Source organism: Salmo trutta, chromosome 23 (assembly GCF_901001165.1).
Source record: "Salmo trutta chromosome 23, fSalTru1.1, whole genome shotgun sequence".
Lineage (NCBI taxonomy): Eukaryota > Metazoa > Chordata > Actinopteri > Salmoniformes > Salmonidae > Salmo > Salmo trutta.
In genome coordinates, this window is record NC_042979.1 from 39,437,350 (window position 1) to 39,463,130 (window position 25,781).

At 42.7% G+C, this 25,781-nt stretch overlaps 1 protein-coding gene across 1 annotated transcript; it reads right to left on the minus strand.

Moving 5' to 3' along the window:
• Nucleotides 1–73: 73 nt before the first annotated feature.
• On the minus strand, nt 74–21,354 carry psmb7 (proteasome 20S subunit beta 7). The gene is made up of 8 exons (XM_029710261.1): nt 21,239–21,354; nt 20,348–20,441; nt 19,927–20,024; nt 16,388–16,528; nt 16,000–16,115; nt 10,203–10,261; nt 1,191–1,342; nt 74–303 (listed from the first exon to the last, which is right to left on the minus strand). Exons 1-8 carry the CDS (start codon nt 21,298–21,300, stop codon nt 192–194), a joined length of 834 nt encoding a protein of 277 aa, XP_029566121.1. The 5' UTR covers nt 21,301–21,354; the 3' UTR covers nt 74–191.
• Between the last annotated feature and the right edge of the window lie 4,427 nt (nt 21,355–25,781).

A 25,781-nucleotide genomic window follows, 5' to 3' on the forward strand; every position in this document is an offset into this window, starting at 1 on the left:
TTGTCAAACTGCCAGCTAGCTAAGCAATTACATACCATTTGAGAGTGCATCTTCAGAAAACACTTAGGAGACATTTAAGACTCAACGCAAACTTTATTTTAAACCATGGAAAAACATGCCATCTCCACTGAAGGAAGTAAAGGCGAATTTGGGAAGTAACAGGGAAAACATCAGAATGTTCCGTTGAGGCTTCAAGAGGTATCCATAGTCTGAACCGTCTCCTCCACCACCTCCAGATCCAATTTGATCACGGACTTCGTCAGGACTCCGGTTGTTCCTTGCTTGTACTTGTAATTACCGGTTCTGATTGGAAAAATAAAGGAATTAGCTTCTAATTTAATTTATATACATATTATTCAATACAGCATAAACTGGTCTGATGAGCCTCTGGGAGCTAGTTCGTGGATGTAAAATACAAAAATGGCTTCCATGAGTCACGTGACTCTGGAGAATGCATTTTTTCTAGCACTTGCGCCACGGTGCTTTTTGGGGTTTACGACAAAAAACAAACGTGCAACTTAGTTCTATGAAATTAAACAAGCAGCCGAGGGCAAGAGAAGCACAAACTTGCTGGGTTAAGTGGGTTAGTAGTCAAACAAAGAGTATTCAGGTGGGTGAGGCAAAATGCTATGGTTAAAGTCTAGTGCACTCCACACAGAACCAGGTATGTATTACTCACAGGTGGGGCAAGGCTTCATACTCATACACACATCTTCAAACAGAACAGGCCAAAGGGATGGGTCATTTGCCGTGCCATTACAGATGATTCATTACCAACAATGCAACTCAACAATACATTCTTAACAAATGAAAAAGGACACAAATGACTAGAACTCATTCAGAAATTGGATGATTAACAACGATGCACTGCTGTGGGGGGAAAAACATTCTCTGTCATGGGTGAATAAGGGTTTGGGAAGGAATAATACTCAAACCATGCAAAAGGTTCTTGCACTCAAAACATGCACAAATTTATGCCATTTGTTATTGTGCTTGTATTGACGAGGCAATCCAGATTGAGTGAGACTGCTGGGACCAATAACACTGATGGGACATGGGAACCACATTAAGGTGACAAGTGAAGGGACATGAGGACAAATGAAGGGACATTATGAAGACAAGTAATTGATCAAAATATGGGGACTATTGAGGGGAGATTGTGGGGACTGTTGGTGGGTAGGTGGCCTTACCTGACACCTTTCTTGTTGGCCATGTCGTGAGGCCTCAAGTAGTCCACCCTGCCCTTGGTGATGACACACAGGTCAATATTGCTGCCGGAGCCAAGGTCGTTGAAGATGCCAGCCGCGATGGCATCCCGAACAAGCCGCTTGGCATCTTCCTCCTGAGGACAGGAAAAACGACAATCATTATTGTAAACATGATCAATATCATCTCTTCATCTACTGAGTGAATTAATCCAATGCTTATTCCACTACTGCTCAAGATGGCGGGATAGAGCAGCCCTACATACAAACCTTCTGCATAAGTCTGTCACATGGTTGTGTCTGGATCAGGCTATAGCTGTGGCTTCTTATGAAAGAAGACAACTCAACCTGAGCAAGAAGTAGTGAGTGGGGATTCCCACCTATCTACAAACACCATGGGAAAAGCAAGGGCTCCCTCTATTGACCATCATCGCTAAGAGCAGTAGCGCCTTCCTGAAGTACTGTAGAGCTAAATGCTCATTTTCAAGCGTCCCCCCCATCCTCTCCAGGCCATGTGATAAATGCATCTGTCACATCACGCAAGATAAATGGTCCTCCTCAGCCAGAGCGTTTTAACACAATGGCTAACGGAGGAGACATGCTCCCAGGTGAGCTCTACCAGACTCCACAGTGGAGGCCATCGCCACCTCAGAGCTCTTCACCTGATATCTGGGACGAAGAGCGCTTCATAATTCACCTTGGCGTTTAATGGGGGTGTGAGGAGTTTAGAGATGCATTCTGACAAAAAAATGAAAAATAAATCAAAATGAAAGAGTAAATGCAGCGTGTCAGACTCATGGCCTTTCCTCTGTAGTCTGAGTGGTAAAGTTCAGCCCTGCTACAGGAGCATTTAAGACCAGCACAGTCCCTCTGTTTTGACAAGTTAAAGGTTTGACTATGTTAAGGTACCTGATGTTGGAAGACGGAGTACCCGTCACGGGACACATACTGTGCACGTACTAAGTTTAAAGACATCTGCTAAATAAGCATATTTAGCTTACTTGGTGACGGCGTATCAAACTCCACTAGTGTATTGTGCTATCCACAAGAACACCATGGTTACGATCCCACTCACAGAATTACAATTTCCACAGTTGTTCAATATCTCTTACTTTCATCGTTGTTTTTACCCCCACTGGATTTAATAAGGTTAACTTGGTTTTAAGTATAACCCTGCAGAGAGAAATGACTACAGTAATTAAACAAGATGCCAAAATGTCTTCCTACCATTCCGACATCCTAAACAGGCAAAACGTTCCCGGTAGGGATGCATCTAATATCCACTAGCTTCAACTGCCACCGGCAACACTTTGCCCACAGCTTGTGTCTCATCTAACATGGAAGAGATTGGTTTAGGTTTGCAGACAGCCGAGGGGCCTAAAGTAGTTTGTTCTATCATGGAACAGACCTTTTTATTCAGGTAATATCAACAGAGACAAAGCAGAACACATCTGACTGGATGAGAAGAGATGAGCGGCACACACACACCCCTAGCTGTGTGGAAACCTGAGCAGTCTAATTCTCTTTCGCAAACACACACACACAAGATGTTAAGAAATATCCTCCAAGTTTGTCCTAATCCCCAGTGTGTGACACCACCAGCACAGTGCTGAGGTTAGCAGGGGCTGGGTCATGGTTCTCTGACCAGCAGTGGGCTGGGTGGCCTACTGGGACGTCATTACACGGACACCAGCAGACACCTGGTGTTTTTAAACAGCACCACTCAGAGTAACACAAAACCCTCACAGTCCATGGTCGCTGGAGGAACCACACTAAAGCGGGGGTGTGAGGTAGTGGTGTGGGTGAAAAAGAAACTGCTATGTTTCTACAAAGTGTCCGTGTGTCCACGGTTTCATCAATTATTCAGCCGAGTCTGGCAGCTGCTGTGGGGCTGAGACACCCTAGTTCCTAAAATATGATTTATGATACAGGAGAGACAAAGACCAGGGGACGCAGTAGCTTTCACAAATCTGCATTTTCAAAATGCAGTCCATCAAAAAAGCTGTGTCTTAAATCATTTCACCTTCATTTTATATTGAAAGGTCGTTTATTGTTGTTGCTTCAAGTGGAGTGATCAGGGCCGTGCAACTCTAGTTTTCCATCACAAAATACATTTATGCAAAAACATTTAGCAGGGGAAAAAAATAGCATTGTTTTCATTAGATGACAACAGAAGTGCAACGCTATTTGGCTAGCAGCCACACAGTAAATCAGCTTACTATGAAAGTGCAAGTTATTTTTTGCAAAGATGATGCACGGCCATCAGATATTACGTTTACCATAGAAAGAAAGTAGCCAGCTACATTTCCTAATGTTTTGCATGAAGTTAATATTGCTTTACCTTGCTAAAACTACCTGAGAACAGTAACCATCACGTCCTTCCCCTCTGCCATTGGTCAAAGCACTGTCTGCTTTTGATTGGTCTGAAGACGAGCAAAGATTTCTCAGTGTGAAAAACACAGTAGCGTTGCAGTTCTTGACACAAACCGGTGCGCCTGGCACCTACTACCATACCCCGTTCAAAGGCACTTAAATATTTTGTCTTGCATGTTTCACTTATCTCAAGAGTTAAAAATCCTTATTTAACTGGTCTCCTCCCCTTCATCTACAATGATTGAAATGGATTTAACAGGTGACCAATAAGGGATAGCTTTCACCTGAGTCTCATGGAAAGAGCAGGTGTTCCTAATGTCTTGTACACTCCCTGTATATTATCATTTCAGAGATGAATGTGTGATATGGGGTTAGATACATACTTATTTTGACATTCTAAAGAAAACATTTTATAAACAATGGCAACAGTGCCATGTTGATCTGAGCCTTAGTGTCTGACTTTTGGCTGTCACAGATGCACCTCCAACTTCACGACTTTGTCCAGTCATTTGCTTTAGCTTCACCACTCAAACCCGCAGAATATCTGTAGTCTTGCTCGTGGCAACATCATCACGCTGAGTTCACCTTTAAATGATAAACTAAATCTCAATAGGACCAGAAAACTACAACATAACCATGTTTTTTTTGTTCGATTTGGAGTCAAAGAGTTTCAGTTTTTCAAACTGGTTTATTTTATTTCAGTTCACTAAATAGTTTTTTCATGATTAGTTTTAGTTCACTATAATAACATTGATATCGACATTGTCATATACCCATGACATCATTCAACATGGCTGCCAGCTCTGGGTTGGACTTAAAATATCATGGACCCTGACAAGAATATGAAATGGTCCATCTAGCTAAGTCAAATCAAGCATGTTTATTATGTACCATATAGGAGACAATCCAAAAGATCCTACATGTAAACTGAAAAGCTCAGTTTGAGAGACCCATCTCAAGTAAGACTCGAGTGAAATAAAAATGCACACTAAAGTGTGTAAACGCACACTTGAGACACATGTATTCCCCTGCAATCAGTGTGTGAACAACACAACTGCTGCCTCCTGCCCCACATTATAATACAGCCTCCCCACGGCACCAACACACACCATTTCAATATTTCATAACCATATTAAATATGCCACAGAAGACAGTGTTCAACATCTGTCGTCTTCAGGGTATTGGCGACTCCCGGGAGCGGGGGGCAGGCTTGATCTCTAATTGGGCCACGTGCCAAATAAAAGCAGCAGTTTACTACACCGCTTTCCCATGGAGACCCCTTTACCAGAGACCCCTTTACATATTGGTACGCAGCCGGTACCCCCCCCCCCCTGTCATATTCCATTTGTAATAACTAGAAGTCGTGTTGGGTGTGGAGATGCAGGAAGTGGAGGTTGAGTGACAAGGGGAGGAAAATGACAAGGCGTGTTCCAGCTGTCTGTTCTGGTTTAGAGCCATTTCAACTTGCTGCTAATGAGGATATAAAAGGAGGTCTTGGGGTGGGGGGGGGTCAAGAAAACAGCAGAATTAAAAAATATCTGCAATTCAGTCAGATGCTCTATACTGTTCATCATCAAAAATCTGGTTTAGCGACAAGTCAATAATACACTGCCATTGTCACCTAGCGTTTCTCCAAACACACAACGGAGCCCCTTCTGGCACAGTTAGGAGAGTTAACGGAGAAGCATGATGTTGGAGCAGGTCCCCAGCTTAGCCCGTAACATCACACACCATCACTTTTAAGATCAGTAAGAGATTTACAACAAAACACAGTTCATGACATCTCATGTCGAGGATAAATAAGCAGGGTTAGTGTTTATTCTCCAGCAGAGAAAGAGTAGAGAAATATATATAAAAACACTGGAGAAGTATATAGGCCTAGAAGAGACTGACACTTTCACGCTGTCTCATAAACCCTCCTCAGTCCCACAGAGCAGCAGAGGGGCACTTCATAAATCAGACAGACTGGTGGAGTGTCACTCTGGCTATGGGTCATCCATCTTACTGGGCCCAGGGCCTGTACTCTACTGCTCTCTGGGGGGACAGAGGAGGTGGCTTGAACAGAACCAGGCCGTGACAGGAAGGAACAGCACCTCAACCCCAGCCTGCTACGCAGGAAATGTTAAGACAAGGTTTGAAGATGAAGAGCGCGATTGCTACAAGGGTTGAAGATGCGAAGGAGTACACTAGGGCATCACATGCACAGAGCTTTGAAAAAGTATTCACCCCCTTGGCGTTTTTCCTATTTTGTTGCATTACAACCTGTAATTTAAAATGATTTTTATTTGGATTTCATGTAAATGGACATACACAAAATAGTCCAAATTGGTGAAGCAATTTTTTTAAATTAAAAATAAAAACTTGTTTCAAAAATTAGAAAATGGAAAAGTGGTGCGTGCATATGTATTCACCCCCTTGCTATGAAACCCCTAAATAAGATCTGGTGCAACCAACTACCTTCAGGAGTCACATTATTAATGATATAAAGTCCACCTGTGTGCAATCTAAGTCTCACATGATCTCAGTATACACACACACACACACACACACACACACACAGTGGGGGAATAAAGTATTTGATCCCCTGCTGATTTTGTACATTTGCCCACTTACAAAGAAATGATCAGTCTATAATTTTAATAGTAGGTTTATTTGAACAGTGAGAGACAGAATAACAAAAAAATCCAGAAAAACGCATGTCAAAAATGTTATAAAATGATTTGCATTTTAATGAGGGAAATAAGTATTTGACCCCTCAGCAAAACATGACTTAGTACTTGGTGGCAAAACCCTTGCTGGCAATCACAGAGGTCAGACGTTTCTTGTAGTTGGCCACCAGGTTTGCACACATCTCAGGAGGGATTTTGTCCCACTCCTCTTTGCAGATCTTCTCCAAGTCATTCAGCTCCCTCCACAGATTTTCTATGGGATTAAGGTCTGGAGACTGGCTAGGCCACTCCAGGACCTTAATGTGCTTCTTCTTGAGCCACTCCTTTGTTGCCTTGGCAGTGTGTTTTGGGTCATTGTCATGCTGGAATATCCATCCACGACCCATTTTCAATGCCCTGGCTGAGGGATGGAGGTTCTCACCCAAGATTTGACGGTACATGGCCCCGTCCATCGTCCCTTTGATGCGGTGAAGTTGTCCTGTCCCCTTAGCAGAAAAACACCCCCAAAGCATAATGTCTCCACCTCCATGTTTGACGGTGGGGATGGTGTTCTTGGGGTCATAGGCAGCATTCCTCCTCCTCCAAACACGGCGAGTTGAGTTGATGCCAAAGAGCTCCATTTTGGTCTCATCTGACCACAACACTTTCACCCAGTTGTCCTCTGAATCATTCAATGTTCATTGGCAAACTTCAGACGGGCATGGATATGTATTCTTGAGCAGGGGGACCTTGCGGGCGCTGCAGGATTTCAGTCCTTCATGGCGTAGTGTGTTACCAATTGTTTTCTTGGTGACTATGGTCCCAGCTGCCTTGAGATCATTGACAAGATAGACAGTTCTTTTGTTTCTTCCATTTGAGAATAGTCGCACCAAATGTTGTCACCTTCTCACCAAGCTCCTTGGCGATGGTCTTGTAGCCCATTCCAGCCTTGTGTAGGTCTACAATCTTGTCCCTGACATCCTTGGAGAGCTCTTTGGTCTTGGCCATGGTGGAGAGTTTGGAATCTGATTGATTGATTGCTTCTGTGGACAGGTGTCTTTTTTACAGGTAACAAGCTGCGGTTAGGAGCACTCCGTTTAAGAGTGTGCTCTAATCGCAGCTCGTTACATGTATAAAAGACACCTGGGAGCCAGAAATCTTTCTGATTGAGAGGGGGTCAAATACTTATTTCCCTCATTAAAATGCAAATCAATTTATAACATTTCTGACATGCATTTTTCTGGATATTTTTGTTGTTATTCTGTCTCTCACTGTTCAAATAAACCTACCATTAAAATTATAGACTGATCCTTTCTTTGTCAGTTGGCGAACTTACAAAATCAGCAGGGGATCAAAAACTTTCCCCCCCCACTGTATACACACACACACGTTTTGAAAGGCCCCAGAGTCCACAACACCACTAAGCAAGGGGCACCACCAAGCAAGTGGCACCATGAAGACCAAGGAGCTCTCCAAACAGGTCAGGGACAAAGTTGTGGAGAAGTACAGATCAGGGTTCGGTTACAAAAAAATATCCGAAACTTTGAACATCCCACGGAGCACCATTTAAATCCATTATTAAAAAATGAAAAGAATATGACACCACAACAAACCTGCCAAGAGAGGGCCGCCCACCAAAACCCACAGACCAGGCAAAGAGGGCATTAATCAGAGGCAACAAAGAGACCAAAGATAACCCTGAAGGAGCTGCAAAGCTCCCCAGCGGAGATTGGAGTATCTGTCCATAGGACCACTTTAAGTCGTACACTCCACAGAGGTGGGCTTTATGGAAGAGTGGCCAAAAAAAGCCATTGCTTAAAGAAAAAAAATAAGCAAACACATTTGGTGTTCACCAAAAGGCATGTGAGAGACTCCCCAAACATATGGAAGGTGGTACTCCGGTCAGATGAGACTAAAATTGAGCTTTTTGGCCAACAAGGAAAACGCTAAGTCTGGCACAAACCCAACACCTCTCATCAACCCGAGGACACCATCCCCACAGTGAAGCATGGTGGTGGCAGCATCATGCTGTTTTTCCCCATAGGCAGGGACTGGGAAACTGGTCAGATTTGAAGGAATGATGGATGGCGCTAAATACCGGAAAATTCTTGAGGGAAACCTGTTTCAGTCTTCCAGAGAGAATCTGTGGTATGACTTAGATTGCTGTACACCAGCAGGAACCCATTCAACTGAAGGCGCTGGAGCAGTTTTGCCTTGAAGAATGTGCAAAAATCCCAGTGGCTAGATGTGCCAAGTTTATAGAGACATACCCCAAAAGACTTGCAGCTGTAATTGCTGTATTGACTTGGGGGGGTGAAAAGTTATGCACACTCAAGTTCTGTTTTTTTGTCACATTTCATGTTTGTTACACCCCAAATAATATTTAGCATCTTCAAAGTTGTGTAAATCAAATGATACAAACCCCCGAAAAATCTATTTTAATTCCAGGTTGTAAGCCAACAAAATAGGAAAAATGCCAAGGGAGGTGAATACTTTCACAAGGCACTGCAGATGGCCACTGCCCCAATGATAGGCAGTCCATGACCCCAATCTCCACCCTCAATGAGAAACACCTGAACCCTTCAATAAGAACACTACCACAAAAGCCTCCATATAAACACTAGCACAAAACCCCGTTAATGCCTTTAATTCAGTAGAAGTCGCTCTGTGACAGGCGTCTCCGGGGAATTTGCTACAGTATGTGCCAAGAGCAACAACCACAGCAGCCTTCCGCCGTCTTCAAATGGATGTTGATTACCAGCATGTTCACTCCATTGAAACGTTGTAGGTTGATGCGCCTGAAAGCCCTGCTTCAATGAAACGACAGAGACAAAAGGTTACAAAAAACAAAAAGGGGGGGACAACTCCACTTCTCCCTATCCTTGTCCTCTCACCCCCAATTACTGTTTTTCTATTATTTTTCTGGTTCCCTCCATTATCCTGGCGCCAATTGTGCTGCTCATTTGCAAGTGGATTGGTGCTGTGGGGTGGCCCTGGGATAGGTAGCTAGCTAACAGCCGTTGAGGGAGTAGAGACCCCCGAGATGTCTGCTGCTCTGCTCTCTCCGGCCACACACACACACACGAAGCCAGGTTCTGAGTGTATGAGAGTCTCCATTTCTCAGGTTGCCATAAAATACAGCAGCATTCCGATAAGTTGTACAACTGTGCAGACACGAACGCCACCCTCCCCCTACTACCCAACTGAAGATGTGCAAATAGCAAAAACGACTGTGGCATATTTCTGCTTCCTTGTTCAGCAAAGCCTTTGATGGCACTTAAAAAGAGGATAAAATGCATCAGTTCCTCTTTGGGTGAATCGGTGATGGAGAGGCAAAAATAGAGCCAGGATTTATATAGACACCAGTGTGGGAGGGAGGATAAAATATATTGTGTGTAGGGATGTGTTGGCATGACACCATGTAGGGCTGGCACGGTAATTGTATAGTCATGAAAATAACCCTCATAACTAGGGTGAACACATGTATCACAAACAACTGTCATACAAAAGTCTATGGCCATCACAGCACTGTGTATGTAGCATGATTATTTGTGTGTGCGTCTTGATCAGTTTAATGAAGTCCACTGAGAGGAGAACTGTGGCCCCATCTCCAACCATTAACACCCAGGGCCTGGTAATGACCGAGCCATACAGCCAAACTGTACCATCTTGGGAGGGAAAGTTAAATGCTGGAGTCCAACAGGACAAAGTGGCTTAGATGTATATGCTCATAACATGACTATCCATACCGTTGACCCAGGGCTTCGCCAAATCCAGAGAAGCTTCACAATGAGGTAAAGCAGGTGTATATTTTCTGCTGTCATAAGCATAGTCGACTTGTTTCAAATTGCGGGTTTGTTTAGACTATTGTGGTTTAAAATAGGTGGTGTATGGCCATGTATTCCTCCATTTCGATACATGAAGATGATGCGTGTGGTGGATGTACAAAATGGCAGATGGGCCAGGTCCAACTCACCTCCATGTCTTGCTTATAGCGGTCCTCAAATACAGCCATAGCAGCCAGAGAGCCAGAACCTGGGAAAGAACAGAGAAACAAAAACTGCATGGTTAATGACTGTTGGAGTGACCAGAATTAAACAATCCAAACAAAAAAATGACCAGTGACCTTGACAAGACTAAGGGTCAACTTACTAAGACATGGGCCGAATGGTTTACGACAGTCGCAGTGGAAAGTAAAATGTTGAGGACAATACAAAGTTTGAAAAACACCACTTTCAAAAATGCTTACAAAGGTCCCTCCTGGTAACCATGACTGAATGTCTGGTTCAGGTTTCAGCCGACTGTTCATTTCCAACGCCCACTTCTTAAAGAAACACTATGTAACGACGCGCCTGGAGTCCATTTTCTAAAGCGCCTCAGGCGGGGCGGGCAATTAGCCCGATGAAGAAAGTGCTTATCTGTGACAAAAGCAAAAAGCAGGAAGTTGAAGAATCCCTTTGTTTTGGTGGAGACTGGCCATTAGGACTTCTCTACAGCTGTGTCTCTCTTACAACAGAAGAGTCATTTTTCCCATACCTTCTCCCCTCTCTCTCCTTAACCCCACAGCATCCATCATGCCATCTTCCTCTCCGTGTGCGGCCGCTGTCTGGTGTTTTATAGCCAGGTTGCCAGGGGAGTCATTAAGGAGTTGCACTGGCTGAGTTTCATTGTGATTTGCCAGTACAGTAGAAGGTGAAGAGGAGAGTAAAAGGCCTGGAGACCATCTAAATGGTTCGATAGAGGTAAATAGGTTGACTTAAAAGCGGAACAAAAATGCGTGAAAGCATGACTGTTGGGCCAGAGCCTCACCCAAGGTTTATCTAAAGTCTACACTCAAACATTAAAGTTTTTTTTATGTGAGCCATAGGCATTCTGGTCTCTAGCTATCCTGTCGAGTTTGCTATGGCACACCAGTTTGTAACAGAAAACACTAATTACAGTTTCTTATTGGACAAGTACCGAAGGCACCTCCCTGTAACACTCCGGTTCAGAGTTTCCTTCCACGTCGTGCCTACTGAACATAGCTCTGGTTACCCGGGCTCATCAGTCACCTGGCTCTCTGCTGGTTACCCTGGCTCATCAGTCACCTGGCTCTCTACTGGTTACCCGGGCTCATCAGTCACTGGGCTCTACTGGTTACCCGGGCTCATCAGTCACCTGGCTTTCTACTGGTTACCCGGGCTCATCAGTCACCTGGCTCTCTACTGGTTACCCGGGCTCATCAGTCACCTGGCTCTCTACTGGTTACCCGGGCTCATCAGTCACCTGGCTCTCTACTGGTTACCCGGGCTCATCAGTCACCTGGCTCTCTACTGGTTACCCGGGCTCATCAGTCACTGGGCTCTCTACTGGTTACCCGGGCTCATCAGTCACTGGGCTCTACTGGTTACCCGGGCTCATCAGTCACTGGGCTCTACTGGTTACCCTGGCTCATCAGTCACTGGGCTCTACTGGTTACCCTGGCTCATCAGTCACTGGGCTCTACTGGTTACCCTGGCTCATCAGTCACTGGGCTCTACTGGTTACCCTGGCTCATCAGTCACTGGGCTCTACTGGTTACCCTGGCTCATCAGTCACTGGGCTCTACTGGTTACCCTGGCTCATCAGTCACTGGGCTCTGTTCTGGTATGGTGAGACTTCCACAACATGCACAATATTCAATTGACATTGGTGTCGGGGAGGGAATGTGAGGAGGCCATTGATCATTTCTCATGCATGTTTCACTCTCTAGAAGGGGCAGACATGAGCTCCTGGTGGGACTCCCTAATATGAGGCCTCGGCTCGCTGACATGCCACATACTGATACATGAATATGAATGAGCCGGGCCGGAGAGAGGGAACGACACAAAAATATAGTAGAGGGAGAGAAGGTGGAGAAGGGGAGGGGTTGGTATAAATGAGGGAGAAAAACAGAGGGGTTAAGAGGTTGATATTTATTGTATATAGAGTAGGAAGGGACAAAAGAACAAAAACAATTTTTAAAAAGCTATTGATTAAATGAAAAAACAAAAAGTAAAATAATAAGGAGTGGGAGAAAAAAATACTTTCGTATGTAGCTAGTCCCCCCGTTTTCTTACATTTTCATGGAAAGTCTGAGAAAGCAGACAATCTTGCAGCGTTGGCTAGAAAGGTGTAGTGGAAGAACCCCCATAGGTTCTTTGTCAGCACAACAGCCTTTCAAGTGACGGCCTCGCTCCTCCTGAGTAAATGCCGGGGAAAGCGTTTCTCGGAGAGAGGCAGGAAGTGTGTGTGTAACCTCTTCCTTTCCCCCAATCCTCACATGCCTCCTTTTATTAGTGACTGGATTTAAAACAGGCTTCTATTATTCATGTGGCTGAATATTCAGCCAAATTGCCCTCCGCTTTCACGTAGCTCAGTAGAGAAGTACCAGAGTCGAATATGAAGGAGATAAACTTGTTTAAAAATGACCACAAACGAAGAAACCAGTTTGTACATGAAGCAACATTCTCCCAAACGAGTAAAGAAAAAGCTATTTGTAGTAGGCTTGGGCGGTATATACGGTATATAAATAGACATGAGATGATTTTTCAATACTGTCAAACCTATTTCTTTGACGTTTTTCTATACATTTTAACATTTGTAGCTACTTTTAAGTAGATATCTGCAGTCAACTTGTGCAATATGTTAGAAGATAAAGCAGATTGCAATCTTCATTTCACCGGTCACATTATTTTACATTATGAAGCTTACCGTAGTTCCCCAGAACAGTCATGTGTTTGTAAATAGCATAATGGGAGAAAGCGGGAGCAGGTGAGTCCAGCTGTGTATTGACAGGGGTCGCATTTTATATTGAAAGTCTGTTGTTTTTTTTGTTTCAGTAGAGTGATCAGGGACGTGCAACTAGTTTTCCTTCACGGAAAATACATTAGTACAACACATTAGGCAGAAAACAGCTTCATTTATCAGATGACAACAGAAGTGCAATGCTATTTGGCTGGCAGCCACATAAGTAAGCTAAATGAGCTTAATGAAAAAGCAAAGTATTTTCCGCGAAAACTATGCATGGCCATCATATTTCAGTTTATAATAGAAAGTAGCCAGTATTTCTTAAAGTTAATCTTGCATTTTAGAGGAAAAAAAATACAAATAGGCTGGCTACACCGAAAAATTTGCCAGAGAAAAGTTGGTACACATCAGTCAGAGCACTGTCTGCTGATAGAATGCCCGTTCGTGAATTCTCATCCGAGTGAAGAAGTGCAAAAGAAACAAAATTAGTCTGACAACGAGCACAAATTACAATAAGAAGCATTTTAGATCTGCCTTTACAAAACGCAGGAAGATAACCAACATGACCTAAAGTATGTGGACACCTGGTCATCGAACATCTCATTCCAAAATCATGGGCATTAATATGGAATTGGTCCTCCCTTTTCTGCTGCAACTGCTTCCAGTGTTCTGGGAAGGCTTTCCACTAGATGTTGGAACATCGCTGCGGGGACTTGCTTCCACAAGAGCATTAGTAAGGTTGGGCACTGACATTGGGCGATTAGGCCTGGCTCGCAGTCGCCGTTCCAATTCATCCCAAAGGTGTCTGATGGGGTTGAGGTCAGGGCTCTGCGAAGGCCAGGCAAGTTCTTCCACACCGATCGACAAACCATGTCTGTATGGACCTTGCTTTGTGCACGGGGGCATTATCATGCTGAAACAGGAAAGGGCCTTCCCCAAACTGTTGCCACAAAGTTGGAAGCACAGAATCGTCTAGAATGTCATTGTATGCTGTAGCGTTAAGATTTCCTTCACAGGAACTAAGGGGCCTAGCCAGAAATATGATAAACAACCTCAGACCGTTATACCTCCCACACAAAACTTTGGTACTACGCATTCAGGCAGATAGTGTTCTCCTGGCATACGCCAAACACAGATTTGTCTGTCGGACTCTAAGATGGTGACGTGTGATTCATCACTCCAGAGAACGTGTTTCCACTCCTCCACAGTCCAATGGCGACGAGCTTTACACCACTCCAGCCGATGCTTGGTATTGAGCATGGTGATCTTAGGCTTGTGTGCGGCTGCTCGGCCATGGAAACCCATTTCATGAAGCTCCAGAACTAACAGTTCTTGTGCCGACGTTGCTTCCAGAGGCAGTTTGGAACTCAGTAGTGAGTGTTGCAACAGAGTACAGACGATTTTTACGTACTACACACTTCAGTACTCGGCGGTCCCCATCTATGAGCTTGGGTGGCTTACCACTTCAAGGCTGAGCAGTTGTTGCTCCTAGACTTTTCCACTTCACAATAACAGCACTTAAAAAGTTGACCGGGGCAGCTTTAGCAGGGCAGAAATTTTACAAACTGACTTGTGTTTCTCTTATGCGTTTTATCTTTTTTCCCCTGCATGTACATTTAAGAATTCTGCATTAACTAGCAAGTTAAACTTAGGGGTCGCGTTAACTAAGTAAGTGGCTGAATTAATAAGGTGACGGGGCATCATATTGTGTTGGCTTTCTGCCGTGTTTGAGAAGTCAAAGCCTTTTGGATGAGTTCTGTACAGCTGCCACCTTTTGATTTCCTTGCGTTTTTTCTCCTCTCCAATCTCAGCCAGTCTGCTCCTCCCACATCTTCTCCGAACAGAGCAGACAGGCCCATTGCCCTGGCGACTCCAGACAAACAGTGTGAGCACATGCTGCTCCAGAGCCAGTACTCTTTATTTGCACAAAGTGTCTCGTTCACCTTCACTTGTAAAATGTCCAAACTCACCAAAAATTACATTTGGTAGCACCTACCTATACATCTATAACGTTATGAGCTGGACTGCCTGTCTTTGCAATAATTCTCTCTCATTTGCGCTCGTTAGCTAGAAGCCGCCATGGAAATTCACTATACATTTTTTTTTTTTAAATGCATTCTGGTAATAGATGCCCAATGGGCTTTTTCACAGTTTTTTTGGCGCCACTTTGTGTACTAAGCTGCTAATACAGTAAATCCCAGGATGAGATATGAAAATATGGATACTTCCCATCCCTAATTTGTAGACTAAGATAGACTTCTTTTGCTTATAGGCCACATTCCATAACATATTCAGGGAGGGAACCTTTGAAAGCAACAATTAACACTTGAAGTAGCCTAAACAATTAAAATTCTTGGGGCGGTTGTCTTACCCAGCATACATAATGAATACGAGGTTTAGCTGAGCTTTGGAGAAAAGATGCCGCCCACAGCAGAATTGAATAAGCATCAACCGGACGTGGGGATAGGGTTGGTGCGCCAGGTGTTTGGTGAAAGGGGGAGGGCTGTCCTCATATACCTGCAATGGAATGAGTACAGAGGAGGGTCCCGTGGGAACTGACCAGGGCCCTTCATTTCAACCCACACAGCTGTTCTTAAAATTGAGCTCTGTCTGTATTTTGCAGAATGCCTCCTCGTCGACTTTTCCCATTTTCATTCAACTGAAAGAGGTAAAGCTGAATGGAGCCAGAAAAGCTGGACCAGGGTAGACTGACGTGAGTAGGAAGTTTGTAGATGTGCGTGGATGGGATCCCTGCTTAGTCTTGCAATAGAAATTAGATCTGTGCTAGTGGCGGTTTCGACAAATCTTCCTGGCCTACCAAACTCACATTTTCTCTCTAAAGTGACTTGACAATACACCCATCTGACAGGATTGAGCACATCTGTAGACTTGTAATGTGGTTTAACTGAGAATAACAGCATCAGGAAAAGGAGTTGAGTGCAAACAGCAGCAGCCTCTAGTGGCGCATGGCAGTATTAAAGACAGACAAAGAACAAAAAAGGGAAGTAGTGAGCTGGCAAACTCACCCATGGTGACGTAAGGAAGCTTGTCAGTGGAGCCGTGGGGGTAGATGCTGTAGAGATGGGGCCCGTTGCAGTCCACTCCACCCAGCACCAGGGCAGCGCCAATGTGACCCTGGTATCTGAGAACGCAACAAACTATTCCTTCTATTCTATTGACTACTTTTCACAACATAGACACCCAGCATTACTCTACATCAGGGCTGTCAAACTAATTCCATGGAGGGCCAAATGTCTGCTGGTTTTTGTTTTTTCCTTTCAATTAAGATCTAGACAACCAGGTGAGGGGAGTCCCTTACTAATCAGTGACCTTAATTCATCAATCAAGTACTAGGGAGGAGCAAAAATCCACAGACACTTGGGGGGGGGGTCAGGGGCTGGATAGGTGGCATACCTAAAGAGCATCTGCTTGAGCATGCGGTTGGCAGTGGCCACGCGGGGCAGCCGGCTCGTAGAGAGGGAGTGCAGCTCCAGGTTAGAGGAGATGATCTGGGTGGTCATCTCAGTGTCTGCTGCCGTGCCCGCTCCACAGCAACTGGATGGACAGGGAACAGAGTGGAGGTCAGGATTATGGAGTTGGCATACATTTATGAAACCACACTTGAAACAAACATTGATTTTAAATCACGTGATGCCTCTGATGTATACTAAAGTCTGAAATGGCAGGACATGTTCCAACCAGTGTTCACTGAAGCGCTGCGATACACAATAGACATGTCATTCCCGTTAACTCCTGTAACACAGTAGTACACCACAACACTGTTAGGTCATTCACCCTAGGGCTGGCGGTATACCTTATTTAAGCAACAAGGCACGAGGGGGTATAGTATATGGCCAATATACCACAGCTAAGTGCTGCTCTTTTGCACGACTCATCACGGAGTGCTCGAACCACCCAGCTTATAATTGACTATATACACCGGTATTGATGCACGGACTGGTTTGGGTTTTTACTTTACCTTCTATAACAGTATTTTATTGTTTGGCTTGTTAAATGTGATACACATCTCCAACGCGTGTAATGTCCATTTTTACAGTTTACTACCATTTGTTAATGGAGTCATCTTTCTCCCTCTCCTCCTGCTGCATGTCGCTAACCACACCAAGCCCTGCCCGTCACTCAAGGAGAGAGCAGTTGCTCGACCAGAGTCAAGAGCACTTTCTTGTCGTTCACTCTGCATGATCAGAAGGTCGCAACAAGATGTTGGTGACATGCTGCTTTCCACTGTCTGCTAGTTTGTCTTTTCATAGTAAATTGTGTTAGCCGCTAATGCTTATCGCTAGTTAGCTGGCTAGCTAGCTAGCTTGCTAAATGTACTAAGAGTCAGAGCAAACCTTGCAGGCTAATACAGCCTGGTACCAGTGCTGGGGTAGGCCTAGATAAGCATATTTGTGCAACAGTATCTTATCAGAGGAATAGGCGAAGTATGAGTATGTTAGCTAGCTAGCTACATGAGGTAAGAAAACATGTAATGTAACATCTAATTAGGGCCACCTGGAAACACTGACCAACTCTGTCAATAATTCCTCCCTGGCTTACTGTATTCAAGGTGCTGCCCACAATATTACAACTATAGAATTTGAATTATTTTATTTCCATGATTCCAACAGTTAACTAGGCCTAGATGTTTGTACATATAATGCAGCCCTGCGTAGCAGTGTGTAAATTATAATAAAAGTGCAGAAAGTGATGAAAATGCAGACAATTCATTTTGTTTGGAGATGGATTGAAACAGTATAAAACTATCAGAATGGAGAAAACCCCATTGAAATAACTTGTAATTTATCTGTTGCCACCCTGGGGTCTAAATGTGCTTTATGAACTACTCAAACCACATTTAGAACTATTATTATTATTATTCAAAAACATAAGAGGTCGACCGATTATGATTTTTCAACGCCGCTGCCGATTATTGGTGGCCCCAAAAAAAAGCCGCTGCCGATCAAATCGGCCGATTTATTTATAATAATGACAATTACAACAATACTGAATGAACACTTATTTTAACTTAATATAATACATCAATAAAATCAATTTAGCCTCAAATAAATAATGAAACATGTTCAATTTGGTTTAAATAATGCAAAAACAAAGTGTTGGAGAAGAAAGTAAAAGTGCAATATGTGCCATGTAAAAAAGCTAACGTTTAAGTTCCTTGCTCAGAACATGAGAACATATGAAAGCTGGTGGTTCCTTTTAACATGAGTCTTCAATATTCCCAGGTAAGATGTTTTAGGTTGTAGTTATTATAGGAATTATAGGACTATTTCTCTCTATACTATTTGTATTTCATATACCTTTGACTATTGGATGTTCTTATAGGCACTTTAGTATTGCCAGTGTAACAGTATAGCTTCCGTCCCTCTCCTCGGCTCGAACCAGGAACACATCGACAACAGCCACCCTCGAAGCAGCATTAACCATGTAGAGGAAGGGAAAAAACTACTCCAAGTCTCAGAGCGAGTGACATTTGAAACGCTATTAGCGCACACCCGGCTAACTAGCTAGCCATTTCACATCGGTTACACCAGCCTCATCTTGGGAGTTGATAGGCTTGAAGTCATAAACAGCGCAATGCATTGCGAAGGGCTTCTGGTAAAACGCACGAAAGTGCTATTTTGAATGAATGCTTACGAGCCTGCTGCTGCCTACCATCGCTCAGTCAGACTGCTCTATCACATCATAGACTTAACATAATAACACACAGAAATACGAGCCTTAGGTCATTAATATGGTCGAATCGGGAAACTATCATCTCGAAAACAAATGTTATTCCTGTTACATTGCACAACCTTCAGTGTTATGTCATAATTACGTAAAATTCTGGCAAATTAGTTCGCAACGAGCCAGGCGGCCCAAACTGTTGCATATACCCTGACTGCATGAAATGAATGCAAAATGACAATTTCACCTGGTTAATATTGCCTGCTAACCTGGATTTATTTTAGCTAAATATGCAGGTTTAAAAATATATACTTCTGTGTATTGATTTTAAGAAAGGCATTGATGTTTATGGTTAGGTACAGTCGTGCAACGATTGTGCTTTCTTCACAAATGCGCTTTTGTTAAATCATCCCCCGTTTGGCAAAGTCGGCTGTCTTTGTTAGGAAGAAATAGTCTTCACAGTTCGCAACGAGCCAGGCGGCCCAAACTGCTGCATATACCCTGACTCTGTTTGTAAGAGAAGTGACACATTTTCCCTAGTTAAAAGAAATTCATGTTAGCAGGCAATATTAACAAAATATGCAGGTTTAAAAATATATACTTGTGTATTGATTTTAAGAAAGGCATTGATGTTTATGGTTGGAGCAATGTGTACCTAAGCGATTATATGCAACGCAGGACAGGCTAGATAAACTAGTAATATCATCAACCATGTGTAGTTAACTAGTGATTATGATTGATTGTTTTTTTACAAGATAAGTTTAATGCTATCTAGCAACTTACCTTGACTTCTTACTGCATTCGCGTAACCTCGTGGAGTGCAATGTAAAGCAGGTGGTTAGAGCGTTGGACTAGTTAACCGTAAGGTTGCAAGATTGAATCCCTGAGCTGACAAGGTAAAAATCTGTCGTTCTGCCCCTGAACAAGGCAGTTAACCCACCGTTCCTAGGCCGTCATTGAAAATAAGAATGTGTTCTTAACTGACTTGCCTAGTTAAATAAAGGTCTAAAAAAAAGAAATACTTTTTTTTTTTTTAATTGGCCAAATCCGCGTCCAAAAATACCGATTTCCGATTGTTATGAAAACTTGAAATCGGCCCCAATTAATCGGCCATTCCGATTAATCGGTCGACCTCTACATAAAATATTATAAAATACCATCAATGATGTGAAAAATACCATATATTATATTTTAGCCATATCACCCAGCCCTAAATCACACAACTAATATTAAAACAGAAAAATAACATTGGACAAGGGGTCACTTACTAGATGTTTGGGGAGATGTAATGGATCTTGGAGCAATTCTTATCTGCCACAATCATGCCCTCTGTGGCCCTGGTGTCAGCACCAAGAACTAGCCCATCCTACAGGGGAAAATAAATAAAAAAATAGTTACATCAAGTAGTATAAATATCTATTTTTTAAAGAGTGATTGTAGCCATATTGCATGCATTTCTTGCTCAATGTTTGATAGCTCTCGAGTCAAAATGTGGAGTTTTATACATTAAATCAAACTTAACCACATACAGGATAAAGGAAGAAATGGTGGAATTATAGAGTGCTCAGTCTGAATTTAGGTTACTTCAGGAAAACACAGCAGCATGTATTATCATCAGTACATTTGTAGAGTGTCATCTTCATCACTATGGTTGAGGTGAAATAAATATGTAAACAAAGTTATCCTTACCTTAAAAACAACCCCACAGATTGTGGTGCCTGTTTTCCGGGCAGCGGGTATGTTGCATCCTAATTTGGTAACTTCAGCTTCCAAGACTGCATTCCTAAAACAACAGAAACATGGTCAGAAATTGTGCATGCTAGACAGTCATCGACACATGGGCCCTTGATGACTATGCATCTTGTCAAATTTAATACGAATGTGTTCAAATGGTAGGCCAATTCAATATCAAATGTAGCTAATCCATAATATTCAACACCCATTGCACACAACAATCTTTGATAACGATCTGGCCAGGTAAATTGATAGGTATCAAACTAAAATCTGCTGTATCATCGGCGGGCAGCGATGCGGGTTGAGTGCAAGCCAAGCCAATGGGAAATGAGATGGATGTCAAACTTGACACCAAAAATGTGACAAGTCAATATGTATTTGAATTTAGAAATTCAACACGGTTGTGATTAAACAACTTGTAGTTAGCCAGCAAGTCGGTTAACATAGCCAACTAACTACGGTATGCATCGTTTTCCGCTAGCCGGCTAATACTGGCTGGCTACTATTGGCTCTATAGCTAGGCTAGCTAATACTCAAACTGTAGCTAACTTTTACTCAGTTTTACTTCTGGGAGTTTGAAAACGGAGTATTCATCACCACGTGTAAATTGTCGCAACCTACGAAATAATTTTGTAAAATCCCCCCCATTCTTTCATTCATCACATAACTCAAGAAAAACAGCGTTGAGAAATGTCTGAGTCATTCGAGGAGGCCGTGAAAAGAACGGAGCGGCCCGACATCAAATAACTCAACACAGAGAATACATTTCTAAATAATTTCTAAATCTAAAAGTCACTAAACACGTGGACATGCGCCGCTCTTTTTGAAATCTCACTGAATCCTTACCTCTTGCAATTTTCGAAACTGAAACCTCCGAGCTGCGGCTGGCACACTGACAGAGTCGCCATTTTTCCTGTACTGAATTCCAGCTTCCGGGAAGCGTGGCTCACTAAAAGCGGTAACTTCTCCTTGGGTTACACCGATTGTCCTCCGGAATAACAGAAGGAAATTAATTTACGAAAAATTATATGTCCTTGTGACAAGTGGTTAAAATGTCTTCCTTACATATCTCCTCTTATTTTTAATATGGGTGCTGTAAAATATAAATTTCTTTAAAAACATGTGAAGAGTTAGGCTGAGGGACAACGAAAAGCTATCAGAAACAGGTAGACCTATCAAATAGGCTGAATAATGTCAAGTTGTCTGCCCATTCAGCAGTACATAGCCCTAAATGAGCTTCTTTACCCATAAATAAGGAGCAGTGTGCATCTACATGTTACCACTGGAGGTCAGTAGGTCCAAAGAATTGAACATAGCCCCATTCCAACAGAAAACAACAACCTAGTAGTGGATTGCTTGAGTGACTCCCACCCACACAGCCCACTGTCTCCCACCAGAGGGTCTATGCTGCCCCTTTTTCTCATCAAATCTAGGGTCAATGTTGTGTGTCACGAAAGCACACAATTGGGTCTGCTCTTTGAACCAATCACTGCTGTCTTTATTGGTTATAAACAGGACCAGTTACAAGAGTTCCAAGCTATGGCATAAAATGCACCAATCATGGGTCGAGAGAACACAGAGCCTTGGTTATAAACCAAGACCATTTTAAAGACTAGATCCACAAAAGTTAAACACACTCACATTGAGACACACACATTGAGATGTGCATGCACGCACGCATACAAACACACACACACAGCTATTCAAACACTAGGACTCAGAATGCTTTAAGACATAAGGGCAAGATCTATGACTGCACTATATATTCAGCAAAAAAAACAATTTGAACTCAGCCACTTCACAATGACCCTCCACAGAGCTCCTTTGCTGTCCTTTGCTCCAAAAGCTGTGGCCTTTATACGTGACCCCAAATATGGATAGAGCACATTAAAGAGTGAAGAGAGAATGTTGATGAGGAGGTGAGAAACAGAAATATATAGCAGCTTTGAGGATGAAAAAAGCACTTTTATGAAAACATTTATTATAAGAAGCTGTGACATAAACACCTCTCATCCCTGGTACAGAGGCCTCTATCACAATGTGCCTAGAATAGATCTGTATTAAATCTGCCATTACCACAGATAATGTATGGAGCCCTGAATGGATGCGCTCAAGGCCACTGGGGTTTCAAAGCATGTAACGTTTGAAGCAAACAATGGTTCACACTGCCCAAACCTTTCATCTATTGATCCTAGTCTGAAACACTTTCTTGAAGTGAGGAAGTGCTCTTTCCTCATCATTAGGACAGCTCATTTTGCCCACTCAGTACTGTAATAGCGAGATTGGAATTATGATCAAACTTTAGCCTGCAGGTATAATGCATTAGCTCATGATTATTCCGACTAAATAACATACAGTTTCTGTTGAAATATCCTACATAGAGACACATAACATGTTATAAACCTTATAATAGTGCTAATTATCTTGTAAATCCAGGAGGGGGCAATATGCGATAGCAGTCCAAAGTAGGTAGCATAATATTTTAATGTGTGAAGATACATGGCTTACCCTACACTGATTTTTTTATGTATCATAATCAAGGACACTTTGATTTCAAATAATGTGGGTATGGGAACTCTGTGTGAGAGAAAGATACCTATTTTGAATATCAATCAATCAGATATATTTTATAAAGACCCTTTTACATCAGCAGTTGTCACAAAGGGCTTTACAGATACCCAGCCTAAAGCCCCAAAGAGCAAGCAATGCAGAGGCAGAAGCACAAATCATCTAAGCCCATATTCAGAAACACTGTGCAGAAGTGATTGGCAACTCAAACTACATTTTATATACTTGACTTACTTAAACACTTTTGCTGTTTGGGGAGCATAGGTCATCCACAATTAAACATACCCTAAATAAATTAAATGGGACAGGGACAGTTACTAGGCAAACAATGGGCTGTCTGTCATGGTCTTGAGAATGTCTTCTCTATGAATGTGAGCACAGATTCCAGCCCATAGAAATATAATCTATAGAAAGGGCTTGGAACCTCTAAGATTCTATTTCTATGTTCCAGCCTACCAGAGGTTATGGTTACAGTAGATGTAGTGTTGTACTATAAGATACTATACAGTGCAATGTTGTGCTGTTAGATACTATACAGCACAATGTTGTACTGTTAGATAATATACAGTACAATGTTGTACTATAAGATACTAAACAGTACAATGTTGTACTATAAGATACTATACAGTACAATACAGTACAATGTTGTACTATATGATACTATACAGTACAATACAACACAATGTTGTACTACTTTAAGATACAAACTTGACCAAGAAACTGAAGTTGAAATTAGGATTATATTTTAGGAACAAATCTTGCTTTTCAATGTTAGTCAGAAAGGATCTTGTTCAAAGCACTTTTTTTTATCAGTGCTGGATTATGGTGATATTGTCTATATGCATACCTCAGCAAGGACCTTAAAAACTCTGGACACAGTGTATCATGGTGCTTTATTACAAATGCTAGACCACTCACCCATCACTGTGATCTGTATACTATTGTGCAATGGGCCTGTCTCTCCACCAGGAGGCTAAAGCACTGGTACATTTTTGTGTACGAAGCATTTATAGGACAACTCCCTTTGTATCTCTATTCTTTGCTGACCAGATTAGTCATTCAATATAGTCTTCGTTCACAGTCGCTACTGTCCTTGTCTGTTCCTAAGGCTAGAACTGAGATGGGGAAACAATATTTTTCCCATAATGCCCTTTCATCCTGGAACATGCTTCAAAAGATATTAAAGTTAGTGGAGTTAGTGTCCTTGCCTGTTATTAAGACTCTGATCACAACACTGTTTGTGATAGCTGCAGTTGTTTCTAATCTTCAATTGTGTCTGTAACTTGTGACACTTTGTCTTTTGTGTGTATTTAGTATTTTTCTGCAATATTTTATGTACATGCTGCTATTTCCCTGTTTTGCCTTCTTGCCAGGTCGCCCTCGCAAAAGAGGTTTTTTACAAAAAACGCTAACTGTAATCCGTTACGTTACCAGCAAAAATAGTGTAATCAGATTACAGATACTTTTGAAAAACTAGATGATTACTTCGAGGATGACTTTTAAATTCAGAAAGAAGGTTATGAAAAAAATCATCTTTGACTATTTGACACTTTCCTCAACGACATTCAAAACAGCATTGAAAAAAGGTGCAAATATACGTTTGTTCCACCTGAGCGGGTCTGACCACAAGTCAGAGACCACTACGATGACACACCAAATGGGTTTGATGGATTGCGGGAAAAGAGCAGGAATAGGCTTTTGTAGACTACAGTCCAAGCTATGTCTTCCAATAGGGCGACTGCTGTCGGTATCCAAAGAACATCCAACTTGAATAAACGCTTGGAGGTAAGGATGACAACAGTGGTGTAGTCTACGGTGATACGGATATCACTTATTATTGTTATCTACATAGCGCATTGATGTGAAACACACTGTTGCTCTCTCATTTAGCTATTTGCGCCTTACGGATTGTGGTTGTTGTGGATGGCTGTTCACAAATCTATAGTGCCTTGCAAAAGTATTCACCCTATTTGCCGTTTTTCCTATTTTGTTGCATTACAACCTGTAATTTAAATAGATTTTTATTTGGATTTCATGTAATGGACATACACAAAATAGTCCAAATTGGTGAAGTGAAATGAAAAAAATTAGAAGAAATTCAAAACAGAAAAGTGGTGCGTGCATATGTATTCACCCCCTTTGATATTAAGCCCCTTTATAAGGTCTGGTGCAACCAATTACCTTCAGAAGTCACATAATTAGTCAAATAAAGTCCACCTGTGTGTCACATGATCTGTCACATGATCTTAGTATATATATATACACCGGTTCTAAAAGGCCCCAGAGTCTGCAACACCACTAAGCAAGGGGCACCACCAAGCAAGCAGCACTATGAAGACCAAGGAGCTCTCCAAACAGTTCAGGGACAAAGTTATGGAGAAGTACAGATCAGGGATGGGTTATAAAAAAATATCTTGGGTTTGAGCCCAGGCTCTGTCGCAGCAGGCCAAGACCGCGACATGGGGTGGCGCACAATTGGCCCAGCGTCGTCCGGGTTAGGGAGGGTTTGGCCGGCAGGGATATCCTTGTCTCATCGCGCACTAGCGACTCCTGTGGCGGGCCGGGCACAGTGCACGCTGACCAGGTCGCTAGGTGTACGGTGTTTCCTCCGACACATTGGTGCGGCTGGCTTCCGGGTTGGATGTGCATTGTGTCAAGAAGCAGTGCGGCTTGGTTGGGTTGTGTTTCGGAGGACGCATGGCTCTTGACCTTCGCCTCTCCCGAGTCCGTATGGGAGTTGCAGCGATGAGACAAGACAGTAACTACTACCAATTGGATACAACGAAATTGGGGAGAAAAAAGGGGGTAAAAAATAAAAATA

What these genes read in the sequence shown, in the direction of transcription:
- psmb7 (XM_029710261.1), bottom strand. Translation starts at nt 21,300, where the DNA reads ATGGCGACTCTGTCAGTGTGCCAGCCGCAGCTCGGAGGTTTCAGTTTC. An exon ending in TACATCTCCCCAAACATCTA is followed by an intron (nt 16,529 to 19,926) that starts GTAAGTGACCCC and finishes CTGTCCATCCAG; the next exon opens with TTGCTGTGGAGCGGGCACGG. An exon ending in GCCAACAAGAAAGGTGTCAG is followed by an intron (nt 304 to 1,190) that starts GTAAGGCCACCT and finishes TTTTCCAATCAG; the next exon opens with AACCGGTAATTACAAGTACA.